Source organism: Dromiciops gliroides, chromosome 5 (assembly GCF_019393635.1).
Source record: "Dromiciops gliroides isolate mDroGli1 chromosome 5, mDroGli1.pri, whole genome shotgun sequence".
NCBI lineage: Eukaryota > Metazoa > Chordata > Mammalia > Microbiotheria > Microbiotheriidae > Dromiciops > Dromiciops gliroides.
The window spans coordinates 116,126,693-116,142,816 of NC_057865.1; the positions used below are offsets into that span (position 1 = coordinate 116,126,693).

Here is a 16,124-nt window from a genome sequence, read left to right on the forward strand (position 1 = left end):
GCTTTAGCTCTGTGTTCTATGTATATATCCTCTTGTGAAAACTAGCAATAAAGGACAAACTGAAAAGTTTTGGTTTTGTGTCAAAATCTCCCCCTTGTTCATTCTTCTCTCTGTCTGTCTGTCTGTCTGTCTCCTCTCTTTACATATATATATATATATATATATATATATATAAACAATACCTTTGCTGAAATTTATTGGCTATAGTACAAATTTTTTATTTTTACTGCATTTCTCCCCTCTCCTACCCTTTTAAAAAAATAATTCTTAATACTGTTTGCTTTTATTTTTCCCTTGCATCAGTACGTTGCCTGGAGGACAGTCGGTTTTTATAGTTTTTGTTCACAGCCAACTCTTTCTTTAGGGGCTATCCTTAAGACCAGCATTTAAAAGAATGCCCTTAATAAGGACGTCTGGAAAGATAAAACCTTTCAAAACCTATTTTACTCACCCTTATTCCCTTCTGGTCATGCCTGGTTCAGCTGGTGGGATTGAAAGCAGGTTGAGCAGAGCCTTTGTTGGCTTGCAGTCTCTTATTCTCTGGTCCGTTGGAAGTACTTCACTGTAGACTTTGTGGAGAAGATACTCAAATCCATATCAAAACCTTATCTTCATAGGAATTTTTACTTCTGTCTAGATAGCTTAAATCCCTGTAAGAAATAATGTCTCAATTGTAAGTGTTGTAACAGCATTGTTTCTTTTGTAACAAAATTTTAAATGGAAATCATACCCCCAAAGAAACACCTTTGGAACCGAGCGCTTGAAGATACTTCCTTCGCTTTTCCTCTTTAGAGTTATGGGGTTTCCTTTTAGCAAGACAGGAGGTAAATATCACCTTGCTCCGTGCCACTTCGTGCTGATGACCTGACTAGAATTACTTTCAAATCTGTTTTTGGAACTCAGTCCAGGAAGATGTTTCCTTGGCTTTCCCCCTTTAGAGTGGGAGGTTTTCTTTTAATTAGAAAGGGAGGAGAATATTACCCTGTTTCACAACACTGTGAACTAGTCATTTGACTCAGATTACTTGAAATGCCATGTCTTTCTGTTGCTATCTCCACCACAAGCCTTGTTCTCTTGCTTCCTTTGAATCCAGCCTTCCACTGTGAGTCTAATTTCCCTTTCCTAATAGCCAACTCAAATTGAACACTCCAAACACAGAAAATACTTTGTCATCTGAATATACTTTCAACTGTACCTACAGGGTAAAATAAGGACTTTGTGTCTATTGGCTATTTATAAAGCCTATCCTTGATTTCTCATGGATAGATGACACTGGTTGGATACCGCATGAAACACCCCAGACAATCAATTCCCTGTCCTTCCAGTAACTTGAGAGTGGCAGACTTAGAATGCAAACTTACTGGAAAATCAAAACTTGATCTGTTATCTGAAAGTGGGATTATCTGTCTTCAGCACAGAGTTTTGAGAGAAGCTGCATTAGCGGCAGGTCCATTTTTAAAGCTGTGTTCGCCCTTGGAAGGACGGACTGTTGGGACCTTCCAAGTTATAATTTTTTTTTAATTTAAAATTTACTGTAAATATTTAAACTTGATCTTCTATCTGAGTAATAATGTCAGGAAGCCCAAATGGCGGGTGTCCTTCTAAACCAGAACCAGGTATGTGGCCAAGATGTAATAAGTTGGTGTGATTTTTTTTTTTTAGTACTTTTGACTAGAAGAGTAAAAACCATTTTTGGTTTTGTTTTTAATTCTCTCATTTTCTGAGACTTTTGCCACACGTTGAGGGGTGGATGGCAGAGTCTGTTTTCTCAATGACGGCAGTCATTATTTCCCTTAAAGGAAATTTCAGTTTTTTTGTTCTTCAGGTTTAGGATGTGAAGGATGGTAGAAGCAGCATTTCAGAATGATGTCACCGTTCCAGGAGAGCATCACTGTTGCCACAGTGCAACCTGATTTAAAGCTCTGGTGATCTGGACTTTCTCTATAGCTCGATTTCAGTACTAAGACTCAGTCTGGTGATTTTGCAGTCAGTGGGGATGGATTAGTAGGATGCTGTGTGTTTGGTAAGTTGGTTTCTTTTTTAGAGGCCCAGCCTTTTAGACCTATGTTCTGACAAGTTTGTTTTTATCCAGGTTGTTGCATAAGAAGGGGCTACACCTTGGTTTTTTAGCCTATTATATGGGAAATGAAGTTGCCGAAGCAGTTGCTCCTTTAGGATGTTTTAGAGCTAGGGAACTCTAGTTTCCAATAAGGAATAACAGCCTTGCGATTTTAGTGGAAATCTGATTGTTAATATCCTTTCCATGCTGTTAGCCTTGTAACTTTCTGTCCAAGGTAGGCATTCAATTTTGCGTATTGTTAAACCAAAGCTAACTCCCAACAAAACCGTAACTATGTCTGTGCTGGGTTATTAGAACATCTCTGGGAAGCCTTAGCAATTGCAGGTGTATAATCTTAAATAGGTTTCATCCTTCTCTGTCACTATATGCCTTGAATTCTTTATCACCATTTGTGATCTAGTCAAACATAGCAGTTGTTCAGCCGACCATGAGTAGTAATTCTCCGATGTTGCCTAAAGAGTCATTATAGCCAATGCAAATATTCAAGAAGGGGGAGAATTTAACATTTAAAACTTGCAAGAAGTCCCCAAGGAGTTTGCTCTGTGTCCTGCCGAGCTAAACTTCTGTGGAGTATGCTAGATTTCCTGTCATTGAATTTGGGATCTTGAAACTCTGCTAGAAAAGATGCAGTTGGCTTGATTTGATAAAACTACAAACACATAAGCCTTTGAGTTCTGATTTGCTGAGCTCAAAACTGTCAAGAGACCTCTGAATTTATATTAGTACCTCATTTGTGGTTCTTAAGTGGGATTAGACAGGAGAGAAATTTACTGGCAAAGCACCAACTGCTGCTTTATAAATAATGCCCGTTTACAAATAATACCCTGTCTCATGGGCAGAGTTTGCACTTAAGATCTGGGCTATTTAATTTGAATAATCTCTTCTCTATTTAATAAAGATCGAGGATCAATACTCTGCATACCTTGATGGCTGCAAAGAATCAATTTAGCCAGCAAAGGGCAAAACAATGCTGAAAAAATACTTGTTCATTCTTGTGTTTCAGATTACAGATACAAAAAAGATGAGCTGTTCAAAAGACTGAAAGTTACAACTTTTGCCCAGTTGGTGAGTTGGTGTTTCTTTTGTTGGGTTTTAAAACCACCACTCTGTATAATATCATGAAATGAGCTTTCAGGTTTGGAATGTAAATCTTGGTAGCTGGTTTCTCCCACTGACTCTTATTCCGTGGCCAGGACTGAATCATTTTTTTTTATATTGTTTATGACATTTTATCTTTCCCTTTGTTATCTTATGAAGTACAATGTTGTGCTTTCTACTTTAAAAGTGGCCTTATTCAGAGTTTGAGGTTTTCATTTTTCTTGTACATTAGAGTTAAAATCCAGGTCTCCAGATCTGCCCTGGATGATTTAAAGCAGTGGTGTCAAACTCATAGAATCACCACTAATCCATACATGTGGTTCTCTGTGGGCTATATATCGAATTCGTTTTAATATGTGATGTTGTCTATGTTTTATTGTGTCTTTATTTTGTCAAATAATTCCCAATACCATTTGGGGGGGGGCGGGGCAGGGCAATGGGGGTTAAGTGACTTGCCCAGGGTCACACAGCTAGTAAGTGTCAAGTGTCTGAGGCCAGATTTGAACTCAGGTCCTCCTGAATCCAGGGCCAGCGCTTTAACCACTGCGCCACCTAGCTGCCCCCCCCCCCCCCCCCCCCCCCCCCCCCCCCGCCAATACCATTTTAATCCGGTTTGGGCCATGCTTGGCATGCTTAACACCTTTGGTTTGAGACATCTGTCTTTCCAGAAGCAGGATAGGCCAGATGATCTCTGAAGGCCCTTTCCTTACTTTGCTATGTTTGATTTTTTGTAACCATTTTTTGTTCTTAATTCTGCCATGAGTAAGTCTTGCTACTCTAAACAAGTCACATTTTTTATGCCTCAACTCATCAGCCTGCAAAGTGGAAATCAATCATCCAACAGGAGTCATGGATATGGATTGTAAGGTCCATTGAGCCAAAACCTGAAAAATGCTTTTAGATCTTTGAATGAAAGCTTAAAATGAGGGGCAGCTAGGTGGCGCAGTGGATAAAGCCCTAGCCCTGGAGTCAGGAGGACCTGAGTTCAAATCCAGCCTCAAACACTTGACATTTATTAGCAGTGTGACCCTGGGCAAGTCACTTAACCCTCATTGCCCTGTGCAAAAAAAAAAAAATTTAAAAGCTAAAAATGAGAATAAGTAATATTCTAATAGTTATATTTACTGTAATGCCAGGTCTCATATTTACTGAATGCAATCTTGTCATGCCATTGCAAATAGTATTTTAGGGTCAAAATGCAAAGGATGATTGAGTTTCAAAGTTACTTATGTGCTGCTTCTATGGAATCAGTTCCCTTGGGGTCTCAAGATCATGTGGAGTGTTTGAATTAATTACGCCAACAAGTTATTCATCAAGTGCCAGGCATTGTGCTGGGTCCTAGAGATAAAAAGACAATAATGAAACCATTCCTACCCTCAAGGAGCTTGTGTTGCATTGGGGAAACAGCGTGTAAATATATGAATAGATGCAAAATAGAGGTAAACACAAGGTCATGTGGAAGGAAATCAGGAAAGATTTCATGTCGAAGGTTGGGGCTTGAGCTGAGCCTTGAAGCAGAGTCAGCAGAGCTTTAGAGGAAAAGAAAAGAAGGGACGTGCCTGTCATGCATGGAGTGAGGGTGGCTGAGAAGCCTGGGGAAAGGTGGGGAGGTGGCAGATGGAAGGTTGGCTGGGAAAACTCCAGCTTGTCTGGATCCCAGAATGTGGGAAGGGAAGTGGTGCGTGTGTGTGTGTGTATAATAACCCTAGAAAAAGCAGCTTGGAGCCAGGTGGTGGAGGGCTTCAGATTCCATACTGAGAAGTTTGTTATTTGACCCTTGGCAAAGGAAACCACGGGAGCTTACTGATCAGAAGAGTGGCACGAGGAGGCCTGGGCTTCAGTATGATAACCGCCCCTAGAGCCTTGGAAGGGAGCAACTAACACTGAGTGAGGGACTTAGGCCTGAGGGTACTGAGATTTGGTTGGGTTTGGTTTTTTGTTGTTGTTTTTTTCCTGAACAAAGAATGTGCTTTAATATCAGCACCTTTCTCCACCTGCTCTGAAAAATAAATTTAACTGTAAATAGATGGGCTTAGAAGTTTCATTCATTCGTTTGTTCTTCTAGGTCATCCAAGTTGCTTCCTTGTCTGATCAAACGCTAGAAGTGACAGCAGAAGAGATTCAAAGGCTAGAAGGTAACCACAATGGGACTGGCTATCAGGGCAACATTTGGCTGAAAAGCCCCTATCCAGTGATCCCGTCACAATAATACCATTAGGACATGCTTGTTTATAACGGGAGCTCCTCTCACCCTTAGAAAAGTGCTGAATGGTAACTCAGTAATTATTCCTAAATGCCTTTTAAAGATCTCTGTAACTTTGCACTTTTTGGAGACTTTTACCTTAGAATATTTACATGTATTCTAAATGTTTTCTCTCAAATGAAGAGTAAAGAATAAAACAGATCCACTTAGAAAAGTGACTTCAGAGAATTAAAATCTTTACTTTGTATCCTGGGGCAGCTATCAGTCAAACTACTATCTTTTAAAAATTATTGGGAAAGAGTGTTTAGTTATTAAAGGTTGATGCAGGCCAGGAAGACAAGTTTCCAAGGAAGCTGATAGAGAACATCACGTTTGTGCAACTCTGTTATTTCCCTGGGAAGGGCTAAAGAGAATACTAAAAAGGCAGGGATTTATCTTGGACAGGTGGGTCTCACTCCAAAGAAATAAAGACTGCTTTATAGCTGAGGTAGGTGCTGATAGAGTCTCCTCAAATGGGTAGCCCCCAATTTTAACCCTGCTTAGCACCCCCAAGTGAAATTATAGCATAAGAACACAGGGACACCTCTATTTCCTTTTAGGAAATAAAGATGTCTATGAAAATAGTCTGTCAAGAAGTAGGACACCATGATGTGTGAGGAGTGTATTCAGGAGGTGCCATTTCATCTCAGCCCCTGTGTGCCTGGGACAGGACGAGGCGGCGAGGAACCTGCTCTCAGCACCTGGCTGTGTTAGACTCACCTTCATTCTTCTCCGTAGATCATAATTCTGCCCTCGACATTCCTAATGCTGAAGACAAGACCAATGGGAAAGGCAGTCCCACCGAGAAGCCACCCAGCCCCATCCAGTTCATCAGCAATGCAGGAGCTGGGGAGTCAAACCGGTCAACGCTGCAGAGGTACCCACTCTCCTCCTCCCCCGACCCCCACCCACTGCACTGCCTTGGGCCAAAGCTTTTCCCCAGCCTCTCTGCCTCCTGTGGCTTGTGGGGGGATGCCACCCAGGCCTGGGCACCCAGTGCTGGCTGCTACCCTCTTCCTCACCAAGAGGCGCCTGATCAGGATGTGAATCCGGGTGGCCAGCAGATTTCAGCCCAGAAACTCTACAGAGCTGGCATCTTCATACACAGGAAAACTCAGTTCCAAGGCCTGTTTTCCATTCATTCTAGCAGCTTCTTGTCTTGTCCTTCATAACCTCTCTTGAGACACGCTAGGTGGAACAGTGGTAAAGGCACTGAGCCTGGAGTCAGGAAGACCTGAGTTCTCATCCAGCCTCAGATACTCAGATACAGATCTGTGTGGCCCTGGACAAGTCACTTTGCCTCCGTCTGGCTCAGTGTTCTCTGCCATAAAATGGGCAGGGTAAAAATAGCACTTACCTCACAGGATCAAATGAGAGGATATTTGTAGCACATTGTACAGACCTGGCACATGGCTTGTTTCCTTTCTCTCCTGTGACATGGCAGCCTTCAGTCTGGCCGTCTGTGTGTTTGACATGGGGACAGTACAGACAAACCACAAAAAGGATTCATTGTGTTATCATATGATGGTGTTAATGTGAGTCCTCATTTTCCCCTGAGATGCTGCAGCAGAGCTGGAAAGAAGCCTGAACTGAGAGCCCAGAGACCTCACTGGTAATCCTGGCTCTATCACTTCCTAGCTGTGTGACCTTGAACTTTTCCAGACCTGAGCTTCTGCATCGGAAAGTTTGGCTCAGAGCTTTCTGCCCCATCTGGCGGGCTCACAGGGTCATTGCCAAAGTCACATGAGAAAATGCTCAAAAGACCCACAGAGGGGGCAGCTAGATGGTGCAGTGGATGGAGCACTGGCCCTGGATTCTGGAGGACCTGAGTTCAGATCTGGACTCAGACACTTGACACTTAATAGCTGTGTGACCCTGGGCAGGTCACTTAACCCTCATTGGGCAGCTAGGTGGCACAGTGGATGGGGCACCGGCCCTGGATTCAGGAGTTCCTGGGTTCAGATCTGGCCTCAGACACTTGACACTTGCTGGCTGTGTGACCCTGGGCAAGTCACTTAACCCCCATTGCCCCGCAAAAAAAAACAACAACAAAAACAAAACAAAAGACCCACAGAGATAAATACCCACGAGAGCTGATGTCACTGCCTAGTGCTGACATTGCCTTTTCGTGGCATTTTCTGTGAATTCTTGTTCTCTTCTGAGTCCACAAAAGGTGTACCATATATTATGTTTGAAGGTATAGCTGCTATATAATCTTCAAGTTTATTGGACTGTAGTACAAATTTTGGTTCAATAGGATGAGAAGGGAAATAGAGATAACAGTGACATTTCTATGGTCTGCCACATTGATCTTAATAGTATGCCTAGGATCATAGAAGGACTTGAAAAGGACTTCTGATGTCAAGTACAATCCCATCATTTTACAGATGAAGAAACTGAGGCAAACAGGTGAAGTATGACTTGCCCAGCTAGTTCCTAGACAGCTAAGAAGTGTCTGAGCCAGGATTTGAATCTAGAACTTCCTGATTCTGAGTCCAGCCCACTCTACCCCACTGCCTTGCCAAGGTCATGATAATCCTTGCCTTTTGTTCCCAAACAAGTATATCATTACTTTACTTGTAGTATCTAGTCATTCACCATGAATCTAGTGCTGACGTGAACATTGATTCCTGTTCCCTGCAAGATTGATTTAAAAACCACTCAGGGACCCCTTCCCACAACATAGTGGCTTTGTGACTTAGCCTAAAAACCAAATGGAGAAGTCCTGATTTCTCAGCGCGGCTCTCCTGAGATTCTCAAGTACCTTGTACTTTCGGGTTTCGAGTTAAACAAAATATTGTAAATCTTAACACTCTATGTAAATGCTAGCTATCATTTCTTTACTCATACGGTGAAAAGAAGTAAAAAGGAATGAAGCCAGCATTTAATAAGTACGTGCTCCATGCTGGGAGCTGTGCTAAGAACTTTTTACAAATCTGATCCCATTTGATCCTTGCAACAGCCCTGAGAGGCAGGCGCTATTACGACCCCCATTTTATATGTGGGAAAACTGAAGCAGACAGAGGTTAAGTGACTTGCCCAGGTCACATAGCTGTGACTGACTGACTCTAGGCCCGGTGCTCTGTCTACCGTACAGTATTACCTGGCTGCCTCTTAAGTAGAAATATCTGCAGCAAATAAAGAGTGTGTAAGTATGACTTGGCTAGACCACGCGCATAAATACATAGGTACCGCCACATTAATATTTAAGCTATTGTTGTTGTGGTTGTTGTTAACAGTATTTTAAAACTGTGGTTTCCTATGGTATGAAGATAGATATTCCATGTGCCTTTAGCAGGGAGGTTTCACAAGTTGCTGGTTGTGCCCAGCCTTCTATGCAGGAACCCCTGGGAGGGCTCAATCCTGGCTGCTCTTCTACTAAGAAACACAGGCACAGAGCCCATGGTCCATGACATCCATCCCCTTTCCAGCTCAGCAGGAAAAAACAGAGTTCTTGGGCTTGCCTGGCAAACCCTTCCAGCACCGAGGGTCACCTCTATACCCTGATGAGGCATCGTAGCAAGACCTCAGGAGACGATGATGTCATGCGGAACAAAAATATACAAACTCTTCTATATTTTTATTTTTAAAAAATCTCAACTCCCCTCATTCCATTTGCTCCTTCTTCCTGACCTCTTGCTGAGTTCCACTGGATTAATTGTTCCCCTTTCTTTCTCTGAATGCTGCCCTTGTTGCTGGTGGTAGCATGTGCCCTTCAGTGTGCGTTCCCTCCCATCACGCTGGTCGCCTAGCGTACATTCTTTGAAGGTAAGTGCTGCCACACAGATGCCCATTCTTCTCTGTGGTGTTATTGAGGACAGCGGCAGTGAGAGGATGGGAATTGACAATCTTCTGGGCTGCCATGCATCTCTCTCTGCTGAAGGAGCACCTTTGAGGTTTTAGCCCGCAACTCCCTGGTGGTCACCAGCCTGTTTTTTCTCTTCTCAGCGTCATCAGCGGCGTTGGAGAACTGGACCTAGACAAAGAGTCACTGAAGAAAACGGAGCCCAACTCTAAAGATAAACCTTATCCTGATTGTCCCTTCCTGCTGCTAGATGTCCGAGATAGAGATTCTTACAGTCAGTGCCATATTGTTGGAGGTATGAAAGAGAAAGTCACACAGTGGCACCATCCAGGGGATGGCTCTGGTCGTTAATGTTAAATCAGTTGTTGAGCCTTGCAATGTCCCTCCCTCAGCCACTAAGAACATCACATTGTGGGAATCGTACATAAGGAAACTTATGATTCATTTTTCCATATGGTCCAAAGAGGAGCTTGTAGGTAGAGAGACTTTTTTTTTTCTTTTTTAAAGAGTAGGGCACAGCTGAGGGAGTTTCAGAATTTGCTCATCATATCCCTTCCCTAAAGTGTTTTGGGTCCCTTACTTGCTAATGGGAGTCGGCATTTTTTCTAGTCCTCATTTTAATTTTAAACTAACTAGGAAGACAGCTGGGTCCAAGCTGTTCTCAGATAAATACTAACTTCCCAAACCTGCTCTCTTTTTCATTCCAGCTTACAGTTACCCAATCGCCACCTTGTCTAGAACCATGAACCCTTATTCAAATGATATTCTTGAGTACGTATCCTTCAGAGCCTCTTGAGGAGCCGGGCTATGCGTAAGGTGTTATAAGAAGTCATTGTTAACGAGCATCTCATGCTTATCATGAGAGCTGGGGGGGGGGGGGGGCGTTACCGTTGGTATTGATATAAGAATTTCAGGTCTCAAATGCTGCTATGGAGATTGCAGGGTCTTTACAAGATACTTTCAGATCATACTATATTGGACAGAATTATTTTCCCCATCTTTAGACTGTATTCAGAGCAAAATCAGGTGGAAATATCTGCTTCGTTGGCAGCCAACCCAGAATGCTTTTCTCAACAGTTTCCCTCAATAAGGCAGAAACAAATGTTTTGAAGGGTGAAACCAACTGCTGCGTTGACAGACTAACCTTCACAACCTGTTGTTTTCTTCAAAAACATTTTTTCTTACTCTGTAGACATATATTCCCCCATCAGAATGGTAGCTCCTTCTCAGGAGGGATTGTTTCATTCTTTGTACTTACACAGCCAGGGCCTACCATAGTGCCTAGCACGTAGCAGATGATTAATAAATAATTCGATTGATTAGTTGATAAGAAAAGAAGAATTAGAAAAGTGAGGACCCCTGTTGGCCCAGAGCCAGCATTAAGACCCAGGCATTAAGTGAAGATTGAGCTGCGTGTTAAAACGGCAAACTTTACTTATTCGGTAAATAGCTAGGAAGCACTTCAGGAAAAAGGTTGAGGCCTCGATTCCCTGGCCAGCATGTGCTCGGGATGCATCTTGCCCTGTGGACTGCGGACAACAGATACAGAGCCCTAGCTGTGGTCTTTACTTGCCTCCTTCCCCTGAATAATTGCCAGTGACTCAGTGAATCAAATAGCTGCGGCAAATGTGTCTTCAAAGGAAATAGGTTTTTCTGAATAGGTTTTCTAGATTCATTTTTCCAAGTATTTCTTGTCCAAATGTTAAGCCTTTCCTCCTGTTGATGAGTCATCCTCTCTGGTTTTGGGGAGGTGATTCAGTTGATTTCCACTTAAATTAAAAATTACTCTGGCTGTAAGACTCTTAACTAATCTGACTCTTAGAAAAATGCCCACGGCAAGATTATCATCCTCTATGATGATGATGAGAGGCTGGCCAGCCAGGCGGCCACCACCATGTGCGAACGGGGCTTTGAGAACCTCTTCATGCTCTCTGGAGGTAAGTAGAGGGAATTGGCGGAGGGGTTCTTTTTAGGCCTAAAAACAACTACTTGTACCCATCTCCTTGAAATCCTTCCTATTCCCTTTTCCTCTAAACCTGAGAATTGCATTTTCTTATAAGTCTCATTCCTATGGCAGAGCTGGGGCCCAGGGGAGGGGGGAATTACAATTCTTCAGCCTGCCAAAAAGAACTTACATTGTCTGGTGGTGTTTGATTTGATGCTGAAACAGGTAAGAAAGATCGCAGGCCCTAACACATTACTGTAGGAATTGACATAGTGCCCTATGATACCGAGTGCCTTTTTGAATAATCTGTACCCAGGTCTGAAAGTCCTAGCCCAGAAATTCCCTGAGGGACTGATTACTGGGTCATTGCCACTGAACTGCCAGCAAGCACCAACTCCTGGGTCTGCCCGGAAGCGATCCAGCCCCAAAGCGCAGATTCTGTATGCCGAGAATAAGTGGAGATTTACTCCGGAAGATTTAAAAAAGATAGAATATTATCTAGAAGAAGAGCAAGTTCCCCTGGAAACTTCTGGTAAGAAATCTGTGTGTCTACACACACACACACACACACACACACCCAGGTTAACAGTGATTTTAAGAAAAATCCAAATCTCACTTATTCCCTTAATCTTCATCTCCCAATGGGCTGGTTCCTAAAGTAATCAGAGTTCTGCTTTGCTCTGTATAGTACTTCAGGATTGAATATGATTTCATAATGAAAAAGACAGGTGTTGGGCAGCTAGGTGGCACAGAGCATGCAAGTTCTTATAGGATTTGGGGCTGGGGTGGGATTCAAGAAGGTGGAGTAGCCCCTCCTTTTCCGCACAGAATCAGCACAGAAATGCCTGCCTTATCTTCTCATGTTTCCTCCTTTCCTTTGGGGGAGTAGGGCCCCCAAAAGATGGCCATGGAGCACCAATCCCATGATATGGTGAGACCTCGCTAGCTTAAGTGTCCCTGCTGGACATTGTACCCAGAATCAGGTTCTCAGCCATGGCCTCTTCCTTCTCTTTTTCAGGCCGACTGAGCCGTGGCAACTCCTCTTTGAGGGATCTCAAGGTCACAGGTGGCATTTCCTCCGGCAGGGATGCCAAGGTCACAACTGTCCGAAGCAGTCAGAGCCTGCCTACTGGGAACACCGTCAGCAACCTGAACCCCCGCTCACTTAGCAGCAGCTACCTTCAGAGCAAACCCTGGAAGTAAAGACCTTGTCAAATAAATTATTTCCCATTTATGGGAACCCTTAAGCACTTCCTAAGTTGGTAATTTTCAGAAACTTCTTCAGAGGACAGTGACACGCATAATGGAGACCTCCTCGGGGCGGGGATGACCCTCACAGAAAAGAGAGAGGCACGCCAGGCTCTAGGCTCTTCCCTGCTGTTTACAGAGTATTGAAGTCACCAACTCAAATAGGAAAAGAACTATCTTTAGTGTCTTTTGTCTCTACTGTGTTCCAGTCTGTTCATCTGTATCCCCATTTTCCCCTTGTATTGTAAATACTTCTTTCATAGCCGCTGGTTGGTGTCTCCCAACTATATTCTCTTGTCATTTACTGTTCTCGGTTTTATGAAGGAATCTTCAACCATGCTTTTAAGGTGACTTCTTTAGGAGTTGTCCCATGAGCTCCCAGTGATTCTGAGATTCCATCCTGCCGGCCGTCTCCACACCAGATGTTAACTCACATCCCAGGGATGCTGTGAATCTGGGGGCTCGTGGCTAAGGGTGTTGATCTGCCCAAAGGTTTGAGCACATAGTGGAATAACCTTTTAGAACTTCCTAAGACTTGTCTCTCACTACATTTTATTGGGGTGGGCATCAGTTATGGTGCTCACACATCATAGCACAGAGGGGTTGTTACTGCATGAGAACCCAAATGGTTTATGGGGTTTCAGTGGCAGTCTCCTGCTAGGCTCATCCATGTTAGTGCAGTAGAAAATATGGCTACTTGAAGTCATCACCAATTTTTCCAACCCTGGAGCCTCTTGGCTGAGGAGGGGAGGGTGATATTTCTTTGTCAGAGGCCTCAGCTCCTGTTGGTCCTTGCTTGCATCCTATGTGCACCTGCATCCTGCTTACTGCCCCAAATATACAGTATTAGTTGAATTGTGTGATCTGTCCAATTCCTTATTTCTCATTCCCATCATTGAGCTCTGACTATGGAGTTATGAGAGTATTGATTCTGGCTTAGGCTGGAATTCTAATTCAATATTAACTGATTGCTAGTAGGCTGACTGATCAGTTCTGTTTAGCCTCTGAAGAAGACTTTGGGTAAAGTTGAGGGATTCCAAAATGCTTATGGCCTGTATTCTATAGTTTTGATTAGAGAAAAGATTGTTATGGTGGTGTGATTTTTCAAAATCCAAATGAAAAATTTCTCTTCCTTTCCTTGCTTTGCCTTGACCCTCTGTTGTGTTTTTTCTCTTCTCAGTCAAGTTCCCCAGGGACACAAGCCTTGAGGGCAAAAGGATCAAATGAAGAGATAGACAGTATTTTCAGAGAGGCCTAGGAAAAAACAGCTTTTTTGAACTAGGGTCCGCTAAAATGTAGCCTTTTGTTTTTCATTTCTTAAATGTAGCATTTTCCTGGGTTTAGGAATGAGACAAATCCAAGACATTGAAGGGGGCCAAGCCATGCTTGAAAAAATATTCAAGAATTGTCTTAGTAAAATTCAGCCAATATTTTACTATAACCTTGTTGCCTAAGACCCTCAGTCAGCCTTGCAGCTGATGCCAAAATGCTACAGTGTTTATTTATTCTTTAAGGCTTAGATAGAAAGGGGCATTTTTTTCCCCAGCCCTACATACTCTTGAGAAAATCAGCTTACCCCAAGCATTTACAAGGTTTTTGGCCATTTGACATTTTTTAGGATAAAAAAAAAAAATCTTTTTTCCCCCTCACTACTCTTCCTTTGAGAATGGCCAGTTAGGAGTTCTTTATCTTCCTGCCCCCATTTTGAAAGTCAATCAATGTACTCCCCCAACAGTTTTGCTCTTTGTTCCCATTTGCCCTCATGACCACATGACACTAGATTATTGGAGACTTTATTATCCGTACATATTTTTATAATAGGCTATTGAACTTTTTAGGTTTCCTGCATGTTTTAAATTTCAGAGATCTCTACAGAGTTGAATGTATTTTATAAATATTTTTGCATAGGTGTGATAGTCCTCTGGTCCTATTGGTAGGGCTTTTAAATTAAGTGGGCCTCAAAAGATCTGTGCTGACCTTGCACCTTAAATGTTACTGTCAGACATTCTGGATAAGTTTTCATTTCATGTTCCAACTATTTTTAATGTTTTCCCTTTAACAGTTTCCTCATTAGCTTATTGGTGTGTTGTGTTATTGTTCAATTGATCAGTGATACTCTGTGTGATTAAGATTGTTTGAAGATTAAAGTACAATGCACCATAATTAATTTGTGGTTTGATAGTGATGTTCTGTAACATACCAGCCTCCCTCATCCAATCTGATAAGATTTTTTTTGTGTGTGTGTGTGTGTGTGTGCTTATTAGACTAATGCAGTCTGAGCGAGTAACTCGTTTTGTTTAGTGCTTAGGCAGGAATGCTCACTTTGAGAGGTGAGCCCAGAGTCGATTCTAATCTAGTGTGTTAAGGCCCCATCCATGAAGCTGAACGTGGTTCTTTATCATGTTTCTTTGTTGACTTACTCAGTGAGAGTAGCCTTAAGCTAAGTTATATCTGTATTTTTTTTTTTTAGCCAAAAAAGTCAAACCTAACCAGCCACAATCAGAGTAGGAGCAAGTCAGAATTAAAAGAGAATATATTCATTCAGTAGGTGCTCAAAGTTTGTTCCCATGGTACTATTTTAGACCAAACTAAAATTCTCAAGTCTTTTTAGGCTACCAGAAGAAAAACACCTCCCCCTCCCCTCCCCACACACACCCCTTTCTTTTTTCTTGGAGGGGCATCCCACTGTGGGCTGAGAATGAACTCAAACCTTGACTAGGAAGAATGACATAAATGGGTTTTCTTTTACCGCTTCCTGATAATTTGCACACTAGGTGGCAAGGTATGGCTTTTTATTATGGTCTGTTTGACCTCTAGAAGAGTTTATTTCTATTCACCTAAATTAAAGTCCATTGAAAGCTCTGCCCTGTTTTGAGGACTCAAGCTGTTTAGAAAAGACTTTTCAACTAATGAAATGTTCCCAAAAGTTTTCATGCATGTTTATTTTCTTCAAAAGGACGTCAAGGATGTAACCGCTCTAATTGTTTTTAAAGAAACGTCAGAAACACATCAATTATAACTTGTTGGTGTAAGTATGTGGACAGTGTGAGTGCTTGTCTGGGATTCAATTCATTTTTTAGTGAACGCATATATTTTTTGGTACGAAAGCAATAGAATCGCACGCTATGCTCCAGAAATATCAACTGAAAAGAATCTGCTGTCATAGTCAATATTGAGAGAAATACTTCAGTGCCCTTAACACAGTATGCTGGTCAGTTTTAATGCAGAATGTGCGATGACGAAAACTTTTCTGTCTCCAATTTATCCTGGACTGTGGAATGTGAATTGCACAGTGTTGGCATGATTATTACTTGATAGCAATAAATGTCAGTGTCCATCTTTTTTCCCTCCTGAATTGAGTGTAAGCACTATGAACAGGGCTTTATCTTTTGCACTTCTCATTAGCTTTCCTTCTCTACCAGGCATTTAGTAAATGCTAATCTAGGCAGCTAGATGGCTCGGTGGATAGAGTACCGGACCTGGAGTCAGGAGGACCCAAGTTCAAATCCAGCCTCAGATACTTACTAGCTGTGTGATTCTAGGCAAGTCACTTAACCTCTGCCTGCCTTAATTCACTGGAGAAGCAAGAGTATCTTTGCCAAGAAAACCCCAAGGAAAGTACTAGCATGATATAATCCAGGGGGTCACGAAGAGTTGGATGTGACTAAACAACAACAAAATGCTGTTAACTGGCCAAGCAATTAAG

General features: G+C 42.4%; 1 protein-coding gene across 4 annotated transcripts in view; it reads left to right on the plus strand.

Moving 5' to 3' along the window:
• The window catches only part of CEP41 (centrosomal protein 41), a 28,925-nt gene extending 13,981 nt beyond the window's left edge, over positions 1 to 14,944 (plus strand). For 2 of the 4 annotated variants that reach the window (XM_043968980.1, XM_043968982.1), the window contains 8 exons: positions 3,084 to 3,145; positions 5,244 to 5,313; positions 6,159 to 6,297; positions 9,369 to 9,520; positions 9,933 to 10,000; positions 11,048 to 11,162; positions 11,487 to 11,702; positions 12,189 to 14,941. In XM_043968980.1, coding sequence (XP_043824915.1) covers positions 3,084 to 3,145; positions 5,244 to 5,313; positions 6,159 to 6,297; positions 9,369 to 9,520; positions 9,933 to 10,000; positions 11,048 to 11,162; positions 11,487 to 11,702; positions 12,189 to 12,373 — 1,007 coding nt within the window. In that variant the 3' untranslated portion in view covers positions 12,374 to 14,941. Of the gene's footprint in view, positions 1 to 3,083; positions 3,146 to 5,243; positions 5,314 to 6,158; positions 6,298 to 9,368; positions 9,521 to 9,932; positions 10,001 to 11,047; positions 11,163 to 11,486; positions 11,703 to 12,188 lie in introns of all 4 variants that reach the window. The other 2 variants (XM_043968978.1, XM_043968979.1) reach the window with 2 other exon arrangements.
• Positions 14,945 to 16,124: the final 1,180 nt, after the last annotated feature.